Source organism: Salmo trutta, chromosome 3 (genome assembly GCF_901001165.1).
Source record: "Salmo trutta chromosome 3, fSalTru1.1, whole genome shotgun sequence".
Taxonomy (NCBI): domain Eukaryota; kingdom Metazoa; phylum Chordata; class Actinopteri; order Salmoniformes; family Salmonidae; genus Salmo; species Salmo trutta.
Genome location: NC_042959.1, coordinates 25450467 through 25475594, shown reverse-complemented (window position 1 = coordinate 25475594; position 25128 = coordinate 25450467). Strand labels below are relative to the sequence as shown.

At 44.0% G+C, this 25128-nt stretch overlaps 1 protein-coding gene across 1 annotated transcript in view; it reads right to left on the bottom strand.

Moving 5' to 3' along the window:
* LOC115171006 (alpha-1,3-mannosyl-glycoprotein 4-beta-N-acetylglucosaminyltransferase B) overlaps positions 1-25128 on the bottom strand; it is a 161887-nt gene that overhangs the window by 68720 nt on the left and 68039 nt on the right. Inside the window, exons 2-5 of the mRNA XM_029727457.1 lie at positions 12319-12498; positions 11903-12046; positions 10784-10917; positions 2076-2122 (exon numbers count right to left, since the gene is read on the bottom strand). Coding sequence (XP_029583317.1) covers positions 2076-2122; positions 10784-10917; positions 11903-12046; positions 12319-12498 — 505 coding nt within the window. The remainder of the gene's footprint in view (positions 1-2075; positions 2123-10783; positions 10918-11902; positions 12047-12318; positions 12499-25128) is intronic.

Below are 25128 nucleotides of genomic sequence, written 5' to 3'. Positions count from 1 at the left end.
GGCACTCAGATTTACACTACAGCCCTAAGGGTAAACACACAGGAACAGTGTTAAAACACAAAGGCATTCCCAAGGAGACCTGTTTCTCTGTTGTTGAGTCCTTTGTGGTTGTGAATTCTATTTAGGTTGCTTATTTTGTACTGTGTGTGTGTGTGTGTGTGTGTGTGTGTGTGTGTGTGTGTGTGTGTGTGTGTGTGATGGAAGGTAAACATGATACGTTCAATTGCAGACACACAAACGTACATTCAAATAGACACAGGCACACACAAAGAAGACAGATGTGCACAGGTGTCGAATAGATCAAGGACTTACACACTCAAGCAGAGATCAAGCATGACATATGCACACAAGTAAACTCAGCAAAAAAAGAAACGTCCCTTTTTCAGGACCCTGTCTTTCAAAGATAATTCGTAAAAATCTAAATAACTTTACAGATCTTTATTGTAAAGAGTTTATACACTGTTTCCCATGCTTGTTCAATTAACCATAAACAATTAATGAACATGCACCTGTGGAACGGTATTTAAGACACTAACAGCTTACAGACGGTAGGAAATGAAGGTCACAGTTCTGAAAACTTAGAGGCCTTTCTACTGACTCTGAAAAACACCAAAAGAAAGATGCCCAGGGTCCCTGCTCATCTACGTGAACGTGCCTTAGGCATGCTGCAAGGAGGCATGAGGACTGCAGATGTGGCCAGGGCAATAAATTGCACTGTCTGTACTGTGAGACGCCAAAGACAGAGCTACAGGGAGACAGGACGGACAGATGATAGTCCTCGCAGTGGCAGACCACGTGTAACAACACCTGCACAGGATCGGTACATCCGAACATCACACCTGCGGTACAGGATGGCAACACCAACTGCCCAAGTTACACCAGGACACCACAATCCCTCCATCAGTGCTCAGACTGTCCGCAATAGGCTGAAAGAGGCTGGACTGAGGGCTTGTAGGCCTGTTGTAAGGCAGGTCCTCACCAGACATCAACGGCAACAACGTCACCTATGGGCACAAATCCACCATCGCTGGACCAGACAGGACTGGCAAAAAGTGCTCTTCACTGACGAGTCGTGGTTTTGTCTCACCAGGGGTGATGGTCGGATTTGCGTTTATCGTCGAAGGAATGAGCGTTACACCGAGACCTGTACTCTGGAGAGAGATCGATTTGGAGGTGGAGGGTCCGTCATGGTCTGGGGCGGTGTGTCACAGCATCATCGGACTGAGCTTGTTGTCATTGCAGGCAATCTCAACGCTGTGCGTTACAGGGAAGACATCCTCCTCCCTCATGTGGTACCCTTCCTGCAGGCTCATCCTGACATGACCCTCCAGCGTGACAATGCCACCAGCCATACTGCTCGTTCTGTGCGTGATTTCCTGCAAGACAGGAATGTCAGTGTTCTGCCATGGCCAGCGAAGAGCCCAGATCTCAATCGTCTGGGACCTGTTGGATAGGAGGGTGAGGGCTAGGGCCGTTCCCCCCAGAAATGTCCAGGAACTTGCAGGTGCCTTGGTGAAAGAGTGGGGTAACGTCTCACAGCAAGAACTGGCAAATCTGGTGCAGTCCATGAGGAGGAGATGCACTGCAGTACTTGTGGCCACACCAGATATTGACTGTTACTTTTGATTTTGACCCCCCCCCGTTTGTTCAGGGACACATTATTCAATTTCTGTTAGCCACATGTCTGTGGAACCTGTTCAGTTTATGTCTCAGTTGTTGAATCTTATGTTCATACAAATATTTACAGATTTTAAGTTTGCTGAAAATAAACACAGTTGACAGTGAGAGGATGTTTCTTTTTTTGCTGAGTTTATAACAAATACATCACTCACTCACCCACACAGAACTCACATTTGCACACGGGTAGAAAACACACACACTATAACTAATCATATAAAACACACACACACACACACACACACACACACACACACACACACACACACACACACACACACACACACACACACACACACACACACACACACACACTCCCTCTTCCAAACCCTGAGCCCCCTGAGCCCAAATAGACAGGTCTCCATGGAAACACCATCCCATCATGCCACGGTACTTACAGGCGCTTGAGGTTGTCAGCCACGCTGTTGGCGTACTGTTGGTCCGTCTGCAAAACATGAGAAAACCCCCCTGAATATAACCAAATGTTCATGCCATTGTTGTGCCATTAACAGATAGTATGGCTACAGAAAGGTATTGACATAGTATACATTCTGCTACTATGTGCACTGCAATACTGTACACACATCATGTTTTGCCTAAAATAATGTTGCCTTTGTCAGCTACAATTTTCCCTGGATACAATATAGAAAAAAAATCACTAAATGCTTTTTTTATCACAACAACAATGTTACAATAATTGCGCAACGGTTGAATAGTGTTGTTCCAAGATGGCCACCGTGGGGCTTGTGGGGGCTGTTCCAGTTTCTTCCCAAGTGGAATCAGCCGCTTGATGGTGTAATTATCTGGCTCAGTCTGAATCCAGCATCCAGAGCTGTGATGAGGTCAGGAAGAGGATAACATCTACACACGTATTCATCCACCGGCCAGGTTTGAGCCGGGACTACTTCTGCTTGACTACTTCCATATAGATCCATAATCAAATACCAAAACATTGTGCTTGTTCAAGAGGATATGCCTCAGCAAAGTAATGCACAGTAACATGATGCAATACCAACTAATATTGTATAACTAACAGCTAACGCCATCTTTGGCTGTTGCCCTGCCTAGTCATTCCAATCTGGAGGACCAACTCTAAAAATGTATCGGAAATGTATCGGTCATTAAACAACAAATGATTACAAATTCCCTGACTATGAATCTCCATCCTGAAAGGTTTACGGGTAGAGGGAAGGATGGAGGGAGGGAGCATCGGAAGTGGAGGGACAGGCGCAAGAGATCAGATGGCCAACAGGAAACACCTGGGATCACTTTGACCGCATCCTCTGCTTCCCAAATGAACCGTCCGAGAGAGGAATAGAGGGATGTAGGGAGGGAGGGAAGAGGAACTATCACAATGAAAACAATATATCCTGGCACATTTCAATAAAACATTTTGTCCAGTTTTTTTTTCAAACATTCTCTTGAAAAACAAGAGAAACCATATATTCCTTTTTCAGGTTTCCTATGTTAGCGGAAATTGTTTGGGGCCTTTGAGCAGACAGACAGTCTTGCCCAATTCCAAATCAATCCCTAAACCCTAGCCCTAGGTATTTAGTGTAGATCTGAAAATATTTTAAATAGGTATGAGGAATATACTGTGAAAATTCCAACTAGCCTATGGGACGGCCATGTGAAACTAAAACCTATCCAATAATTTCAAATCTATATGAAATGTGTAGGGGTGGACTGTAGGGTATAGAGGCAGAATTGTACATTTGAAACCGTGTCTGTAAACAGTGTGCAATAGCCTGAATGTTTTCTCAGAGCTAGTCCCCAGGAAGGATAAAAGGAGGGAGGCAGAGAAAGGGGGATTTGTTTAAGCATTACTTAATCTCCCACGTCAAAGACGAAGCAAGAACTAGGGAAAGAAGGGGAGAAGTGTGTGTGTGTGTGAGAGAGAGAGTGAGAGACAGAGAGTCAGAGAGACATAGAGAGAGAGAGAAGTTGACAGAAAAAAAAAGCCGAAACACCCAACTGTTTTCATCTCTCCAAGAGGCTGGTGTGTGCTATATTAGGCTCCGTACAACACCAGACCCCCCCTTCCTCAGCTGAGACACTCCATTGGTGGATTATACAATGGGTGGGTCAAATCCTGAATGGTGATTGGTTAAAAGCGCATTCCAGCTGGTGTCTATTCCACAAGTTACCATCGGCTAAATCTTTGACCTTAAAATGCCTATTTACTCTGTTCCATCTGACTGGGCAATCCACTGTCTCATCAGCCCAGCCAGGGAAGTTATAAACTTGATCTCCACTACAAAAAGCATCTAGTTATTATCTCACATTACTTTTAGACTAACATTTAGTTTTCAACAGCGGAGATTTATATAAACATTGCTGTCTGTCTCGCCGACATTTGCAACATTGTTTCAATATTCAAATTCGATCTCCAACTATCCCATAGTAATGAACGTGTAGGGGTCGGGAGTCGGGACGAGAGAGAGGCAGGCAGTGTTTCTCAGCCACTCATGAATCAGCTGGCATAATTTTCATGGATATATACAAAGAAATGTCAGTTGAAAAAAGGTTAAATGAGATGAAGTGCAGCTACTTTGCAGTCTTTCCAGCTTCAGTTTGAAGTTATTGTGTTAGCTGTGTTGTTGGCTAGCTCCTCTGAACAACAGTGTCCTAACGAGAGAGCACATTTTCTATGCCAGGTGAAATCGTGCCTCATTAGCTCATTGTTAGGGTTGTGTAGAGAGATGGACCAAGGTGCAGCGTGATTGGAGTTCCACATCTTTATTTTTAGTGAAACTAAGATAAACCAAGAAACAAACAACGACCGTGCAGTACTGAGGTGCAACATGCACTAACTAAAAAACAATATCCCACAAAGCAGGTGGGAAAAGGGAACCCTTAAGTTTGATCCCCAATTAGAGACAACGAACATCAGCTGCCTCTAATTGGGAACCATACCAATTGCACCAACATAGAAATATATAACCTAGAACACCCCCTAGTCGCGCACTGACCTACTACACCATAGAGAACCAAGGGCTCTCTATGATCAGGGCGTGACAGTTATGGATGTTTCCAAATAAATACCACTAGAAAAGAGCTTAAACAAATGCAGCGACTGTTGTTATTCTGTCTGCACTGTTTGCACTAGCCCTGAGGTGTGTGTTACTAGTCTGGCACCTCCTATTCCAGTCCCACACATCAGGCCTCCAGTGCGCCTGCCCAGTCTGGGGTGTCCTGTTCCTGCTCCCCGCACTCGCCCTGAGGTGCGTGTTACTATTCCAGCGACGCCCCTCAGCCCGGAGCCTCCAGCGACGCTCCTCAGCCCGGAGCCTCCAGCGGCGGTCTGCAGCCAGGAGCCTCCAGCGGCGGTCTGCAGCCCGGAGCCTTCAGCGGCGGTCTGCAGCCCGGAGTCTTCAGCGGCAGCCTTTAGCCCAGAGTGTTCAGCGGCGGTTGGCGGTCCGAAGCCTCCGACGATGATCCATGGTCTGGTTCCTCCGGACATACAGAAGCGGGGGGATCAGCGGGCGGTGGGGGTACTACGCCCGGAACCAGAGCCACCGCCATAGACATTAGTCACCCACCCTACCCTCAGTTTCTGTTGTTTTTTTTGGGGGGGAGGGGGTTTGTTGTTTTTTTTTAGTTTTTTTTTTAGATGCGGTCGGAGTCCGCACCTTTGGGGTGGGGGGGGTACTGTCACGTCCTAACCATAGTAAGTTGTTATTTTCTATGGTAGAGTAGGTCAGGGCGTGACAGGGGGTGTTTGTCCATTTTTGTATTTCTATGGTTAGTTTCTAGTTTTGTATTTCTAGGTTAGTTTTTTGTTTGGCATGACCTCCAATTAGAGGCAGCCGGTCGTCGTTGTCTCTAATTGGAGGCCATATTTAAGTTGATGTTTGTCCCACTGGTGTTTTGTGGGTGATTATTATGTGAGTAGTGTATGCCTGCTCTGCGTCACGGCTTTCTTGTTTTTTGTATTTCAAGTTTATGGTTTATTGCATTAGTTTCACGACTGAATAAAAATGTGGAACTACGATCACGCTGCGTATTGGTCCGATCCTTCCAAAAGCCCTGACACCTATACTGTAGCCATACTTAATTGAATGACTACAGTATAGTAGCCGTAGATCCACTGCCCAGCCATGCAGTGGATCTGCATGATAAAAAGCTCATAACACATGAACTCGATGGTATTATTGCTTTTATACAACGAGTTACCAGCATTAAAATGCAAGATTATTTCACAAAACGTGATGCTACATTCACTAACACTGGTTGTCAAGTGCAATGTAAGGCATTCTCTGGTCGCTAGTTGTATTCGTATTGACTGCCATGTAAAGCAAAACTACCCAAGCATGGTTGATAGTTCCAGAACTTTGTAGGTTGCTATGGCAACAAAAATATTGCAATGGAGGCTCTTGCTAGCTAGCCAACTATATAGCTAACACAATCACTTCTGACTGAAGCTGGAAAGACAGAAAACTAGCTGCATTTAGTTTTGATTGACCTGTTTTTATATTGATATTTCTTTGTATATATCCATAAAAATGATGCTGATGAATGATTTCAACTAGCTGAGAAAAGCTGCCTGTCTGTCTTGTCCCAACACGTTCATTACTATGGGACAGTTTGAGATCAAATTTCAATATTGAAACAGTGTTGGAGATAATGTATAGATGCTTTTTACAGTGGAAATCAAGTTTATAAATTGCATGGCTGGGCAGATGAGACAGTAGATCTGTGGTGGTGGTGGTGGTAGTGGTGGTGGTATTAGTATTTAGTATATATTAGTATTTCAGCCAATCAGCATGCAGGGCTCGAACAACCCGGTTTATAATGTGCAACAGTCAAGTAGAGTCTATCTAGTACAGTGATGTAGGTACTAGCTAACCAGAGGACCAAGGCCATACAGTAGTAGCCCAACTCATGGTTTACAACTCTTTTTCGATACCTGTGTTGCAACATGCAGTCAGCAAGTTCAACTAATCCACCGAAAGACAATGGAACAAAATGGTATGCATTATATTTGTTTAGTTCTGTGTTTTATTACTGTAGTTTAGCAAATGCAACTGCTTAGAATATTCATATTGTCACACAATGACAGCAGGGGAGAGCAATACACTGGGAAGGGCACACATGCGCGCGCACACACACACACACACACACACACACACACACACACACACACACACACACACACACACACACACACACACACACACACACACACACACACACACATCCATCACAACAGGGCTCCTTCTAGTAATGTGTCCTTTGGACTTAAACAACCCTTTTACATGATTAGGGTTTCTTCACAATGAACTCCAGTGAACACACATAGGCCTATCCGTAAGGCTAGCCTGTTCGCTATCGCTAATTACCTTAGCATCGGACATATTGGAATGATAGCTTTAGGGTTATAGGGGTTAGCGATGATTAGTGTCTAGACTATTAGGGGATCAAGCGGGGATGTGTGTGTGGTAGTGGCACTAGCCTGGGGTAGCGTCACTCATTAGCTCTTCAGATCCCTGTCCTTTATAGATACATACAGACACACACATGAACGTGTGCGCATGCAGGCAAACATCCACGCACACATTGGGTGGGAATGGGTGGGTTTCTCAATTCCCTTCTCAGGCCGTTGTATTGGGCAGTTCAATGGTGAGAAATGTCTCAGTCCCTGGAGCAAAAACGTTACATGACATCAATAAGCTGCTGCCAAACATTTTAAACCAGCATCAGGAAATGGAGTCTATCATAGTTCACGTGGGATTCAATGACATTCTGAAGGGCAGCTCAGAACATCTGAAGATGGATTTTAAAGAACGGATGGGGTCACTACTTGACACCAGCAAGCGCCCCATAATATCTGGCCCTCTGCCCTCTCTAAATCGTGGCATTGAACCGTTCAGCAGACGTTTAGCACTCCATAACTGGCTACGAGACTATTGCAGCTCTAAGGGTGTCACATTTATTGACAATTTTGATAGCTTCTGGATACAAAGCTCATATTATAAGGAGGATGGGATCCACCCAAATCATTTGGGTTCCTGGATCCTTTCACAGCATTATAAGGCTGCGTTGAGACAATGACTTATCAGTGACCCAAGCCCAGCTCATTTAATCCCTACCATTGTGTCACTGAGTTGTCATAATGCTTCAGCAAATGTACATTATCCCAGGGGAGTTGGAAGACACAATGTAAGTAACCTAATTTATGTTCCTCTTACTGCCCTGAATGCCTCTGCTGATCCCACAGCTATTGCTTGCAGTAATCATGTGCCTATGAACCAGAGTGATACTGTTAGCACTGAGGCGGTGTGCCCTAGTAGGAAGTCCACTGTGTGCAGCTCACCCTACACTAACATAAATAACATGAGCATCTCTACCTTCCCAGTGAAGCAATAAAAACAATTAAGCATCCCAGAAAAGTGCTAAAAATAGCCTACGTTATCATATGTAGCTTAAGAAACAAGGTTCATGAAATCAGTAATTTGCTAGTAACAGATGATATTCATATTCTGACAATCTCTGAAACTCACTTAGATAACACCTTTGATGATACAGTAGTAGCAATATATGGTTATAAGATCTACAGAAGGACAGAAATGCCAAAGGTGGCCATTTATATTCAGAACCACATTCCTGTAAAGCTTAGAGAGGATCTCATGTTAAACAATGTTGAAGTAATATAGCTACAGGTTCATCTGACTCACTTAAAGCCCATTCTGGTGGGAAGCTGCTATAGACCACCAAGTGCTAAAAGTCAGTATCTGGATAACGTGTGGAATGCTGATAATGTTTCTGATATTAACAGAGAGGTATATTTTCTGGGTGATTTAAATATTGTCCGGCTTTCATCAGGCTGCCAACTCAAGAGAAAGCTTAAAACTGTAACTAGTGCCTGCAACCTGGTTCAGGTTATCAGTCAACCTATCAGGGTAGTTACAAACAGCACAGGAATGAAATCATCAACATGTATTAACCACATCTTTACTAATGCTGCAGAAATTTGCTTTAACACAGTATCCAAATCCATTGGATGTAGTGATCACAATATAGTAGCCATATCTACGAAAACCAAAGTTCCAAAGGCTGGCCTTAATATAGTGTATAAGAGGTCATACAATACGTTTAGTAGTGATTCCTGTGTTGTTGATATTTGCATGGTCTGTGGTGTGTAATGAGGAGCAACCAGATGCTGCACTTGACACATTTATGAAATTGCTTATCTCAGTTACTAATAAACATGCACCCAGTTACCCTGGATTGTAAACAGTAATGTTTAAAACATATTGATACAACAGTAGCTAAGAAGGGGAGAAGGTTGTCCATAATAAATTGCTGCTCTGCCTTCGTAACAGCACTATCAACAAGGCAGATCCTACAGGCCCTAGTTTTGTCGCACCTGGACTATATTGTTCAGTCGTGTGGTCAGGTGCAACAAAGAGGGACTTGCAATTGGCTCAGAACAGGGCAGCACGGCTGGCCCTTGGAAGTACAGTCGTGGCCAAAGGATTTGAGAATGACACAAATATAAATTTTCACAAAGTCTGCTGCCTCAGTTTGTATGATGGCAATTTGCATACACTCCAGAATGTTATGAAGAGTAATCAGATGAATTGCAATTAATTGCAAAGTCCCTCATTGCCAGGCAAATGAACTGAATCCCCCAAAAACATTTCCACTGCATTTCAGCCCTGCCACAAAAGGACAAGCTGACATCATGTCAGTGATTCTCTCGTTAACACAGGTGTGCGTGTTGACGAGGACAAGGCTGGAGATCACTCTGTCATGCTGATTGAGTTCGAATAACAGACTGGAAGCTTCAAAAGGAGGGTGGTGCTTGGAATCATTGTTCTTCCTCTGTCAACCATGGTTACCTGCAAGGAAACACGTGCCGTCATCATTGCTTTGCACAAAAAGGGCTTCACAGGCAAGGATATTGCTGCCAGTAAGATTGCACCTAAATCAACCTTTTATCTGATCATCAAGAACTTCAAGGAGAGCGATTCAATTGTTGTGAAGAAGGCTTCAGGGTGCCCATGAAAGTCCAGCAAGCGCCAGGACTGTCTCCTAAAGTTGATTCAGCTGCGGGATCGGGGAACCACCAGTACAGAGCTTGCTCAGGAATAGCAGCAGGCAGGTGTGAGTGCATCTGCACGCACAGTGAGGCGAAGATTTTTGGAGGATGGCCTGGTGTCAAGAAGGGCAGCAAAGAAGCCACTTCTCTCCAGGAAAAACATCAGCGACAGACTGATATTCTGCAAAAGGTACAGGGATTGGACTGCTGAGCACTGGGGTAAAGTCATTTTCTCTGATGAATCCCCTTCCCGATTGTTTGGGGCATCCGGAAAAAAGCTTGTCCGGAGAAGACAAGGTGAGCGCTACCATCAGTCCTGTGTCATGCCAACAGTAAAGCGTCCTGAGACCATTCATGTGTGGTGTTGCTTCTCAGCCAAGGGAGTGGGCTCACTCACAATTTTGCCTAAGAACACAGCCATGAATAAAGAATGGTACCAACACATGCTACGAGAGCAATTTCTCCCAACCATCCAGGAACAGTTTGGTGACAAACAATGCCTTTTCCAGCATGATGGAGCACCTTGCCATAAGGCAAAAGTAATAACTAAGTGGCTCAGGGAACAAAACATCGATATTTTGGGTCCATGGCCAAGAAACTCCCCAGACCTTAATCCCATTGAGAACTTGTGGTCAATCCTCAAGAGGCGGGTGGACAAACAAAAACCCAGAAATTCTGACAAACTCCAAGTATTGATTATGCAAGAATGGGCTGCCATCAGTCAGGATGTGGCCCAGAAGTTAATTGACAGCATACCAGGGCGGATTGCAGAGGTCTTGAAAAAGAAGGGTGAACACTGCAAATCTTGACTCTTTGCATCAACTTCATGTAATTGTCAATAAAAGCCTTTGACACTTATGAAATGCTTGTAATTATACTTCACTATTCCATAGTAACATCTGACACACACACACACACACACACACACACACACACACACACACACACACACACACACACACACACACACACAGTTCACTGAATAACTTCAAAAGCTCCTGAAGGGACTACAGAGGGCAGAGACGTCATAGCAGAACACAAACATGTCTGGTTTTATCTCACCTCAGCTATGAAGACCACAATGACACAGTCCTCCTTCTCTGCCGCACTGAGCTCTGTCATCAGAGAGCTGAGGGTGTCCGTCAGGTATGAGTGGACCTCCCTCTTCACACTGGGCACGCCCATCACGATCGACACTGTGACAGACACACACACAGACCGGTCACAGTCAGTACAGGGAGGGAAGGAACCAATGATGTGCTAGATTGGGTGGAATGAGCCAGTCAGTATATATTTCACAACAGAGACAGAATCACTTGTTTTCTGAAGAGAGGGGGAAGAAGAGAAGGTGAGAAAGCAAGCTAACCAGATGAGGAGAGAGAGAAATGAGAGGGCTGGATGGAGTAGGAATAGGGGAGAGTAGTTGAAGGACTTACAAGCACAATAGTACAATGTTGTCAACACAATCTGCAAATCTGTGAAAAATAACAATGCCCTGCAATGACTGATCAAATGCAAGAGAATAATACATAGTCAAGGCCGAACTACAATTCAGGTATTTTTACCAACTTCCCATTCTCATAAGGAGGAAGTCCAAATCAATAGCCGTGTTTGTGCAGCAACAGTTGATTCTACAACCCTGTACTCTTCCTCACCCTCCCCTCCTCTCCCATTGTGAGCTAACATAAGTAGACCCTAGTGGCCATCTTCTCCATTTATTACGCCCATAAAACGTACTGCAATTACTGGAGGGGAGCTAAGTCCTGGCTCGCGCTCTACAAGGTACCCTCATGGACGTGGCCCGCGTAATCCATTTAGATGGGGTTTGGTGGCCTAAACGTAAATCACACACACACACACAGATTAATTATTGGCCCCTTTGAGAGTCTAGCTGGCTGTCTGGAGAGTTTGGACGGCCTCTCCAGGGGAGTGGAGGTTTATGGGGTGGGGAGGGGGTGGGGGGGTTAGGAGGCTCGCTCCCCAGGGAGGGAGAAGTCTAACTGGGCTACTGGTACAGCCACAGTGGGGCAGAGAGCCAGAGAGGGAGGTGATGAAGGGAGAAATAACCAATGCAGGACAGAGCACACTGGTACTGTTGTCAGAGGAAGGGTGGGAAGAGGTGGAACTATGAAAGGATGGGGATGAACGTGTGTGTGTGTGTGTGTGTGTGTGTGTACTGACCCCCGGTGCGTCCCTGGCCCACGTGCACAGCAGGCTGCAGGCTGCTCTCCTTCGCAAGGAGATGGGGCAGGTGATGGAAGATACTGGGCAGCTGGAGCACATTCTTACTGGTCGTCACGTTCCACAGCTTCAGCTTGGTCTCATCTATCACACAACGAATACATGCACACACCACACACACGGACGAATGCACGCACACAGATGCGGAGCACGCACACACATTAATTTTCATACACACGAATGCACGCACAAACACACAGGGGTCGGAGGGGGGTCAAAATTAAAAATCTGATTTGGTTGACTGGTTCTGACAAGCTGACTACCTCCAACTGGTTCTGAATAGCGCTGGCTGGTTTTGACTGGTTCTGATTAACTCTTAGTACTTCTGACTGGTTCAAATTAGTTTGTCCTCTTACCAGATAGGCTGGCCCAGGTGCGATTGATGTCCCTAAGGGCCTGCTTTTCAGCGATGGCCCTCTTGATCTCGTCCAGCACCAGGTTGAGCTCCTTGGATCGCTTCAGGTTCTCCTGCTCGGCAGAGTGCAGACGTTCTCTCAGGGCCAGAAACTCCCGCTGGTAAATGTCCACCACATCACCTACAGAGAGAGGAGGGAGAGTGGTTTGTTAAAAAAAAGTGTTCGAATCTTATTAACTTTCTTCTGTGATTTGCAGTTTTGCATAATATTACATGGTTTCGACTCCTTGAAGGCCAATACATTCACTGCTCGTTTCATGCCAATAAAGCATGTTAGAATTGGAATGTAAGATAGAGAGAGAGAGAGAGAGACACACAATCTGTTCGGCCCTTTAACAAAAAACATATAGCAAAACCATATAAAGGATCAAATACAAATCTTAGAATCAACTATTAAAAACTACCAGAACACACTGGACTCTCCAATTACATTGAATGAACTACAGGACAAAACACAAACTCTCCAACTCAAAAAAGTTGTAGGGTTTGTGTCATTGATGGTTTCCTACATGAAATGATAAAATATTCAGAACACATATTCCAATTGGCTATACTAAAAAACTTTAACATCATCCTTAGCTCTGGCATCTTCCCCAATATTTGGAACCAAGGACTGATCACCCCAATCCACGAAAGTGGAGACAAATTTGACCCCAATAACTACTGCGGGATATGCGTCAACAGCAACCTTGGGAAAATCCTCTGTATTATCATTAACAGCAGACTCGTACATTTCCTCAGGGAAAACAATGTACTGAGCAAATGTCAAATTAGCTTTTTACCAAATTACTGTACGACAGACCATGTATTCACCCTGCACACCCTAATTGGCAAAGGAACAAACCAAAACAAAGGCAAAGTCTTCTCATGCTTTGTTGATATCAAAAAAGCTTTTGACTCAATTTGGCATGAGGGTCTGCAAAACAAATTGATGGAAAGTGGTATTGGGTGAAAAACATACGACATTATAAAATCCATGTACACAAACAAGTGTGAAGTTAAAATTGGCAAAAAACAAACACATTTCTTTCCACAGGGCCGTGGGGTGAGACAGGGATGGAGCTTAAGCCCCACCCTCTTCAACATATATATCAACGAATTGGTGAGGGCACTAGAACAGTCTGCTGCACCCGGCCTCACCCTACTATAATCTGAAGTCAAATGTCTACTCTTTTCTGATGATCTGCTGCTTCTGTCCCCAACCAAGGAGGTTCTACAGCAGTACCTAGATCTTCTGCACAGATTCTGTCAGACCTGGGCCCTGAAAGTAAATCTCAGTAAGACAAAAATAATGGTGTTCCAAAAAAGGTCCAGTTTCCAGGACCACAAATACAAATTCCACCTAGACACCGTTGCCCTAGAGCACACAAAAAACTATACATACATCGGTCTAAATATCAGTACCACAGGTAACTTCCACAAAGCTGTAGACGATCTGAGAGACAAGGCAAGAAGGGCCTTCTATTCCATCAAAAGGAACATAAAATTCAACATACCAATTAGGATCTGGCTAAAAATACTTGAATCACTTATAGAACCCCTTGCCCTTCATGGTTGTGAGGTCTGTGGTCCGCTCACCAACCAAGAATTCACAAAATGTGACAAACACCAAATTGAGATTCTGCATGCAGAATTCTGAAAATATATCCTATGTGTACAACGTAAAACACCAAATAATGCATGTAGAGTAGAATTAGGCTGATACCCACTAATTATCAAAATCCAGAAAAGATTTCTACAACCTTCCATAACAAAGACATCACCTACAGAGAGATGAACCTGGAGAAGAGTCTCCTAAGCAAGCTGGTCCTTGGGCTCTCTTCCCAAACACAAACAGACCGCACAGAGCCCCAGGACAGCAACACAATTAGACCCAACCAAACCATGAGAAAACAAAAAGATAATTACTTGACACATTGGAAAGAATCAACAAAAAAACATAGCAAACTAAAATGCTATTTGGCCCTAAACAGAGAGTACACAGTGGCAGAATACCTAACCGCCGGGACTGACCCATACTTAAGGAAAGCTTTGACTATGTACAGACTCAGTGAGCATAGCCTTGCTATTGAGAAAGGCCGCCGTAGGCAGACCTGGCTCTCAAGAGAAGACAGGCTATGTGCTCACTGCCCACAAAATGAGGTGGAAACAGAGCTGCACTTCCTAACCTCCTGCCCAATGTATGACCATATTAGAGACACATATTTCCCTCAGATTACACAGACCGCACAAATAATTTGAAAACAAATCCAATTTGGAAAAACTCCCATATCTATTGGGTGAAATACCACAGTGTGCCATCACAGCAGCAAGATTTGTGACCTGTTGCCACAAGAAAAGGGCAACCACTGAAGAACAAACATTGTAAATACAACCTATATTCATGTTTATTTATGTTCCCTTTTGTACTTGAACTATTTACACATCATTACAACACTGTATATAGACATAATATGACATTTGAAATGTCTTTATTATTTTTGGGAACTTTTGTAAGTGTAATGTTTACTGTAAATTTGTATTGTTTATTTAACTTTTGTTTATTATCTATTTCACTTGCTTTCGCAATATAAACATATGTTTCCCTTGCCAATAAAGCCCTTAAATTGAGAGAGAGAGTGAGAGCGCGAGAGAGCACAAGACCACGAGAAAGAGCGAGAGAGGGAGGAAAGATACAGGAAACAGGTGGAGAACGAGAGTCAGTTTACACAAACACATAGACTACACACAACCATAAACGTCAGCCTACTGCATCTGTACATGTTCTTTATTAGAAGATACAGAGAGAACACATGGACAACATAGGACAGTCCTTCCTTGGTGACTTTATGTAGCTTTTAAACAATGTATACGAAACGCTTCAGTCTGGTTTTAGACCCCATCATAGCACTGAGACTGCACTTGTGAAGGTGGTAAATGAGCTTTTAATGACGTCAGACCGAGGCTCTGCATCTGTCCTCATGCTCCTAGATCTTAGTGCCGCTTTTGATACCATCGATCACCACATTCTTTTGGAGAGATTGGAAACCCAAATTGGTCTACATGGACAAGTTCTGGCCTGGTTTAGATCTTATCTGTCGGAAAGATATCAGTTTGTCTCTGTGAATGGTTCGTCCTCTGACAAATCAATTGTAAATTTCGGTGTTCCTCAAGGTTCCGTTCTAGGACCACTATTGTTTTCACTATATATTTTACCTCTTGGGGATGTCATTCGAAAACATAATGTTAAATTTCACTGCTATGCGGACGACACACAGCTGTACATTTCAATGAAACATGGTGAAGCCCCAAAATTGCCCTCGCTAGAAGCCTGTGTTTCAGACATAAGGAAGTGGATGGCTGCAAATTTTCTACTTTTAAACTCGGACAAAACAGAGATGCTTGTCCTAGGTCCCAAGAAACAAAGAGATCTTCTGTTGAATCTGACAATTAATCTGGATGGTTGTACAGTCGTCTCAAATAAAACTGTGAAGGACCTCGGCGTTACTCTGGACCCTGATCTCTCTTTTGAAGAACATATCAAGACTGCTTCAAGGACAGCTTTTTTCCATCTACGTAACATTGCAAAAATCAGAAACTTTCTGTCCAAAAATGACGCAGAAAAATTAATCCATGCTTTTGTTACTTCTAGGCTCGACTACTGCAATGCTCTACTTTCCGGCTACCCGGATAAAGCACTAAACAAACTTCAGTTAGTGCTAAATACGGCTGCTAGAATCCTGACTAGAACCAAAAAATTTGATCATATTACTCCAGTGCTAGCCTCCCTACACTGGCTTCCTGTTAAGGCAAGGGCTGATTTCAAGGTTTTACTGCTAACCTACAAAGCATTACATGGGCTTGCTCCTACCTATCTTTCCGATTTGGTCCTGCCGTACATACCTACACGTACGCTACGGTCACAAGACGCAGGCCTCCTAATTGTCCCTAGAATTTCTAAGCAAACGGCTGGAGGTAGGGCTTTCTCCTATAGAGCTCCATTTTTATGGAATGGTCTGCCTACCCATGTGAGAGACGCAGACTCAGTCTCAACCTTTAAGTCTTTACTGAAGACTTATCTCTTCAGTAGGTCCTATGATTAAGTATAGTCTGGCCCAGGAGTGTGAAGGTGAACGGAAAGGCTGGAGCAACGAACCGCCCTTGCTGTCTCTGCCTTGTCGGTTCCCCTCTTCCCACTGGGATTCTCTGCCTCTAACCCTTTTACAGGGGCTGAGTCACTGACTTACTGGTGTTCTTCCATGCCGTCCATGGGAGGGGTGCGTCACTTGAGTAGGTTGAGCCACTGACGTGGTCTTCCTGTCTGGGTTGGCGCCCCCCCTTGGGTTGTGCCGTGGCGGAGATCTTTGTGGGCTATACTCGGCCTTGTCTTCGGACGGTAAGTTGGTGGTTGTAGATATCCCTCTAGTGGTGTGGGGGCTGTGCTTTGGCAAAGTGGGTGGGGTTATATCCTGCCTGTTTGGCCCTGTCCGGGGGTATCATCGGATGGGGCCACAGTGTCTTCTGATCCCTCCTGTCTCAGCCTCCAGTATTTATGCTGCAGTAGTTTATGTGTCGGGGGGCTAGGGTCAGTCTGTTACATCTGGAGTATTCTCTTGTCTTATCCGGTGTCCTGTGTGAATGTAAATATGCTCTCTCTAATTCTCTCTTTCTCTCTTTCTTTCTTTCTCTCGGAGGACCTGAGCCCTAGGACCATGCCTCAGGACTACCTGGCATGATGACTCCTTGCTGTCCCCAGTCCACCTGGCCATGCTGCTGCTCCAGTTTCAACTGTTCTGCCTGCGGCTACGGAACCCTGACCTGTTCACCGGACGTGCTTGTTGCACCCTCGACAATTACTATGATTATTATTATTTGACCATGCTGGTCATTTACGAACATTTTAACATCTTGACCATGTTCTGTTATAATATCCACCCGGCACAGCCAGAAGAGGACTGGCCACCCCTCATAGCCTGGTTCCTCTCTAGGTTTCTTCCTAGGTTTTTGGCCTTTCTCAGGAGTTTTTCCTAGGGAGTTTTTCCCAGCCACCGTGCTTCTTTCACATGCATTGCTTGCTGTTTGGGGTTTTAGGCTGGGTTTCTGTACAGCACTTTGAGATTTCAGCTGATGTACGAAGGGCTATATAAATACATTTGATTTGATTCGATTTGATTTTAAAGCAGTGTTTTACTGTGGTCCTGCTGGAGCACTTTTCAAGTCATTACCCATCTTAACAGCTTGATCAATAGGCACGAGGCCTGGACTGATACGTATCGATCATTGTGGACGAATCACCTCACTGAACCCACAGATTGTTGGCCGAAGCGACAGATGCCTGGTCCCAGACCTGTGTGTGCTGTCTTGCCAACTCCTTTAGCGTGACGATGACCACAGTAGTTGCCATGACAGCACACACACAGGTCTGGGACCAGGCTAAAGTGACCTCTGGTCTAGAAGACATGTTACTGTAGTTGGTATAACATTGATGTAGAATGGTAACATCTCTGTCATGAGGCTAGTTTAATGTGTAATCTTGACTTAATAGATAGTGTTAACAGTCTCGACAGCTACACAACCTGAGAGCAAAATTGATTTTCTCTGAATCTTGTGTCCATTACATTATAAGGCTGAGTATATCTCCATCACAGGAGGCTGGTGGCACCATAATTGGGGAGGATGGGCTTGTGGTAATAGCTGGAGTGGAATGAGTGGAATGGTATCAAATACATCAAACATCCATTTGCTCCGTTCCAGCTATTATTATGAGCCATCCTCCCCTCAGCAGCCGCCACTGATCTCCTCGACAGAGAACAGGCATATCTAGGTATGGATTAATGGTAAGATAGAGTTCTCTCTACACAAATGTAATAGAAATATAAAATAAATGCTTGTGAGATTCTTGTGAGCTAAACATGAAGGTGGTCTCTACAGTCATAAATCCACTAGGAACGGGACAGATTGTCAAGGTCAGAGCTGAGTCTCATAAAGCTTACGAATAACAAAATACATATATTTAACGACATGTTGCAAGGATATTCTGTGAACAACAGAGTATGATATAAATCTGCAATGGACAGCCTCAAAAGTAATGGACTACACAGGGTGCCAATTTGGGAAGCAGAGCAGGTGTTTCCAGGTCACAGACCTCCCTCTCTAAGCTGCTCTCACTCATATTCCTACCCTCCTCTATTCCACCTTCCTTTTTCTCATTATTCCTCTTCCCGTTGCTCTCTAATAAAAGAGAGCAGGGTTATACTGCTGCTGCTCGCTACTCTATGCTAGATGCCCTCTCTCAGAACTGATACACACACACATACACACACTCACTCACTCACGCAAGCACATGCCCACGCGTTGTTACGCACAGCACTAGATATGCATACACACACCTTGGGATGGACACACACACAGACACACACACACAGGACACTTACAGCTCTGCAGATCGCGTCAAATTGAAGCGGGTGGGAGAGAGAGAGAGAGAGAGAGAGAGAGAGAGAGAGAGAGAGAGAGAGGGCAGAAAAAAAGCGATATCTCAGGAAACATGGGACTCATGTTTCACTAATGCTCTCTGAACCTAAACCCCAGCGTGATCCCTGACATCACCTAGCCCTGATGACCTCGTTAACCGTACAGTAACCCAGGATTGAGATGGGACAGCAGGGACTTTAAGTGGAAAGGTACAAAAGACAATCCAATGTATTGTACACACCTACTGAGAGGCAGTCAAAAATCAAGCAATATAACATAATCAAAACAGGGAACAGGGGTGGAATAGCCATCTATGCTGACAGCTATGGTGGAAGTTGTTTTTGAGACAAAGTTCTTTCGCTCTCGGGAATTGTGTCACAAATATACACTTCTTGTGGGAAGTAGGGAGGAAAGTGGGGAGGAAATTAGGGAGGAAAGTAGGGAGGAAAGTGGGGAGGAAATTAGGGAGGAAAGTGGGGAGGTAATTAGGGAGGAAAGTAGGGAGGAAAGTGGGGAGGAAATTAGGGAGGAAAGTGGAGAGGAGAGTAGAGAGGAGAGTGGGGAGTGGAAAGTAGGGAGGAAAGTGCCAGGAGAGAGATGAAAGTATAGAAGAGAAATAGACTGTCTAATAGCATGAAGCTGGGGTGGCCGTGTTTAAATCCCGCTGTGGCCACAGACATGATGACACACAGGCTCAACACCTGAGTTTGGCCTCTCTAAAGCATTGATAGTATTAGGGACTGCTAGGGGACGATGTCGATATATTGCAACACTGTGTTAAGATTATTTCTAATTTTCCCCTCTCTATCGGTGGTTCTCACTCCCTCTCTTCTGCTCTCCATCAGTCTTGCTCTCTCCGTCAGTGTAACAGTCTTCCTCGTCTGAAGGAGATGAATCATCGGACCAAAACGCAGCGTGGTAAGTGTTCATGCTTATTTTAATAACCGAACACTAAAACAAAAATAACAAAGACAATACTGAAACAGTTCCGTAAGGTGCAAACACTAAACAGAAATTAACTACCCACAAAAACCCTGTGGGAAAAGGCTACCTAAGTATGGTTCCCAATCAGAGACATCGATAGACAGCTGTCCCTGATTGAGAACCATACCCGGCCAAAACAAAGAAATACACAAAACATAGAAAAGGGCACATAGAATGCCCACCCTAGTCACACCCTGGCCTAACCAAAATTTAGAACAAAACCCTCTCTATGGCCAGGGTGTGACAGTCAGTCTTGCTCTCCCAGTCTGTCTTGCTCTCGCCGTCTGTCTTGCTCTCGCCGTCTGTCTTGCTCTCGCCGTCTGTCTTGCTCTCGCCGTCTGTCTTGCTCTCGCCGTCTGTCTTGCTCTCTCAGGTCCATCTCTATTGTTTTCTCGAGTGTGGCAAAACCCCAAAGAGACAGAACGAGCAATCATTCAGAGAATGCCTTATCAAAATGTGGTATGGTGAAGACGATTGTGTGTGTTTATGTTTGTGTGTGTGTGAGTATGTTACCATACTCTGAGGTTGTGTGTGATTTGTGGACCCCAGGAAGAGTAGCTGCTGCTTTTGCAACAGCTAATGGGGATTCTAATAAAATACCAATTTGCGTAGATGCAGATAAAGACAGAAAAAGAGGAAGCTCCCACACAAAATCTCTGCCAGGTCACCCGTGATACAAGTCAGTATCCGACGTCCATCCACGTCCTGAGGACATCTGGAGATGACGTGGGAACCGAAACGTGGATGAATGTCTAATTTTGGCATGAGACCGTAAGAGCTAGTTGCAAAATCTAGTCACACACACACTTCCCCCATCCTAATGTGGAGTTTTAATTAGCATTCTGCATAATTATTTATCTCCTGTATCATAATGATGTTAATCACTGGACGGTTGTGTATTAAGTGATTACAGAGCCCATCTAGATGGGTGGCAGCATGCTGCATCGCTACAAAACAATAAGGAACATAATGCATTATGCATGGCTCTGGAATATATTACACTATGCAAAGGACTAACCTCCTCAAGACCTGCTTCTGGTGTGTGTGTGTGTGTGTGTGTGTGTGTGTGTGTGTGTGTGTGTGTGTGTGTGTGTGTGTGTGTGTGTGTGTGTGTGTGTGTAAACGCCCAGTGTGTGTTATTTTGTAGGTGTGTGTACGCATTATGTTACTCTTATTTTGTGATTGTATACATGTATGTACACAGACACAGACCAGTGATGCACAGTGCATTTGGAAAGTATTCAGACACCTTGACTTTTTACACATGTTGGTACGTTAAAGCCTTATTCTAAAATGTATTAAATACAAAATATTCCTCATCAATCTGCACACAATACCCCATAATGATGAAAAAAACAGAAATACCTTTGCTAGAGACTGGAAATTGAGCTCAGATGCATCTTGTTTCCATTCATCATCCTTGACAAGTTTATACAACTTGATTGGTGTCCACCTGTGGTAAATTCAATTGATTGGACATGATTTGGAAAGGCACACACCTGTCTATATACAGTTGAAGTCGTAAGTTAACATACACTTAGGTTGGAGTCATTAAAACTCATTTTTCAACCACTCCACAAATGTATCGTTAACAAACTATAGTTTTGGCAAGTCAGTTAGGACATCTACCTTGTGCATGACACAAGTAATCTTTCCAACAATTATTTACAGACAGATTATTTCACTTATAATTCACTGTATCACAATTCCAGTGGGTCAGAAGTTTACATACACTAAGTTGACTGTGCCTTTAAACAGCTTGGAAAATTCCAGGAAATTATGTCATGGCTTTAGAAGCTTCTGATAGGCTAATTGACATCATTTGAGTCAATTGGAGGTGTACCTGTGGATGTATTTCAAGGCTTACCTGTGTGATTATTTGTGTCTATGTACTCTCCTAACATAATATAATGTTTTGCTTTCGCTGTAAAGCCTTTTTGAAATGGGACAATGTGGTTAGATTAACGAGAGTCTTATCTTTAAAATGGTGTAAAATAGTTGATTGTTTGAGAAAATTTAATTGTGGTATTTTAGTTGGTTTTGTATTTCGCGCCGTGCGATGCCATTGGCTGTTGGCTAGCGGAACGTCTGTCCTCAACAGGTTAAAGCTTGGTAGCAAATGGGACTCCCAAATGGACAATGACCCCAAGCATACTTCCAAAGTTGTGGCAAAATGGCTTAAGGACAACAAAGTCAAGGTATTGGAGTGACCATCACAAAGCCCTGACCTCAATCCTATAGAACATGTGTTGGTAGAACTGAAAAAGCGTGTGCAAGCAAGGAGGCCAGCAAACCTGACTCAGTTACACCAGCTCTGTCAGGAGGAAGGGGCCAAAATTCACCCAACTTATTGTGGGAAGCTTGTGGAAGGCTACCCAACACATTTGACCCAAGTTAAACAATTTAAAGGCAATGCTACCAAATACTAATTGACTGCACTAACTACTAATACTAACTATTTTTCTGACATTTTACATTCTTCAAATAAAGTGGTGATCCTAACTGACCTACGACAGGGAATTTTTACTAGGATTAAATGTCAGGAATTATGAGAAATTGAGTTTAACTGTATTTGGCTAAGGTGTATGTAAATTTCCGACATCAACTGTAAGGTCCCAGAGTTGACAATGCACGTCAGAGCAAAAACCAAGCCATGAGGTCGAAGGAATTGTCAGTAGAGCGCCGAGACAGGATCGTGTCGTGGCACAGATCTGGGAAATGGTACCAAAACACTTCTGCAGCATTGAAAGTCCCCAAGAACACAGTGGCCTCCATCATTCTTAAATGGAAGAAGTTTGGAACCACCAAGACTCTTCCTAGAGCTGGCAACCCGGCCAAACTGAGCAATCTGGGGAGAAGGGCCTTGGTCAGTGAGGTGACCAAGAACCAGATCGTCACTATGACAGAGCTCTAGAGTTCCTCTGTGAACTCTGTGAAGATGGGAGAACCTTCCAGATGGACAAAAATCTCTGCAGCACTCCACCAATCAGGCCTTTATGGTAAACTGGCCAGACGGAAGCCACTCCTCAGTAAAATGCATGACAGCCCGCTTTGAGTTTTCCCAAAAGGCACATAAAGACTCTATCAGACCATGAGAAACAAGATTCTCTGGTCTGATGAAACCAAGACTGAACTCTTTGGCCTGAATGCCAAACTTCACGTCTGGAGGAAACCTGGCACCATCCCTACGGTGAAGTATGGTGGTGGCAGCATTTTGCTGTGGGGATGTTTTTCAGTTTCTGAATGTCCTTGAGTGGACCAGCCAGAGCCCGGACATGAACCCGATCGAACGTCGCTGGATACACCTGAAAAGAGTTGTTCAGTAACGCTCCCCATCCAACCTGACAGAGCTTGAGAGAATCTGCAGAGAAGAATGGGAGAAACTCCCCAAATACAGGCGTGCCAAGCTTGTAGTGTCATACCCAAGAAGACTCAAACCCTGTAATCACTGCCAAAGGTGCATCAACTGAGTAAAGGGTCTGAATACTTATGTAAATGTCATATTTCAGGTTTTTATTTTTTATAAATTAGCAAACATTCCTAAAAACCTGTTTGGACCATTATGGGGTATTGTGTGTAGATTGATGATGAAAAAACAAACAATTCAATCCATTTTAGAGAAAGGCTGTAACGTAACAAAATGTGAAAAAGTCAAGGGGTCTGAATACTTTCCGAATGCACTGTATAAACTAGTGATAGCTAGTGAATGTAAGTCAATCAACCAAAGATTATTCTCACTGGATGGTTCTTCAGGTCTGGGGCCTTAGAGGATCATGGGAAATAGAAACCCGTCTTCACTCTGTCTTAACCTTTGACCTATAGCTGTGTTTGTGTGTGTGTGAGTGTCTGTGGTTGTTTGTGTGTTTGCAATTGGGCACACCTGTGCATGCATCACCGAGGATTCAAAGACCTTTCCAAAAGCCCTCCACAATAGGACCCAATCAGCTAATGTGCATCTTACATTGTTTAACAAATAGACAATCATCACAATTCTATCATTACTTAGTGATTGACGTCAGCATCCACAACAGGTCAAATCTACACATACTGCAGACATCACTACATAGGGGATTATCAAGACTGAAGACATGTTTTCTCTCTCTATTCAACAGATCAGGCCGATGCAATATTCACTGAATACAAGGGGATTCATCAAGACTTAAGACGTTTTTCACGCATCTTTTTCCATTTGTCCTCTGAATTCATATGAGGATGGGGTCAACATTTATGTTATTTAGACATTGTGTTCCAGCTGTATCTCGTAAAGAGAAACCCTTTTCAAGATAAGTATCAAAAGCAGTATTAAAACTAGGAAAGACTGAAACCAAACTACTCACCCTACTGAGTTACTCACACTAGGACTATCAGAGTACACATGTACACATCCAGCCAAGGTAGTGAGAGAGTCACATTTCAGCACATGGAATGTATATGTCTAACAGTAACAAGAGCCTGGTAGTGTTGATGGTTGGTGAGATCATCATTCTGGATACTCTATCGATCTTTCCTCTTCCTGTTGTTTACTTCTTAGAGGTAAACGGATAGTTACTTTTACACAAAGGCCTATAACTGATGATTTGAAAATACATGAATAAATAGTCATAACGCGGCGAAAGATCTAACTCATCTGAGAGGTTTGCTATTGACACACTAAAACCAACAAAGCGATCAACTAATTCACTGCACTCAGCCTGAAACAGACTAATACACAGTAATCCCAGATTAGTGGTCCATCAAACACACATATCAACAAAGACTGAGGTCATTTAATCCACTCTGCATACCCACTGTCCTCAATAGCAACACTTCTGACACACACTTAAAACTGAAACACACCAACCCACTCAACTTTACACATTGACACATAAGAACACACACACACACACACACACACACACACACACACACACACACACACACACACACACACACACACACACACACACACACACACACACACACACTACTAAAACACCCCAACCCACTCAAACACACTCACTTCCACTGGGGTGTGTTCAAGTCCATAGTAAGTCAGTCAGTCTCTCTCCTGTAGTCTATTGAATACCACCAGAGGGCCCAGAGCCAAGAAAGGCACCAAAACCTAATCCCAGTTTAGTCAATGACTAAAAGAGCAGCCATATCGCTCACACACACACACACACACACATTCTAACACAACAGAATCCGCTGCCTGACTGCGAGCCCTGTCACGCACAGATTGTCACAGTGAAAATTCCTTTGTCTCTGGAAAATTCTTCCCATAGGGACATGGGGAAAGAAGAGGATTTGAAATGCCTGAGGTGTGTGACCGCGATGG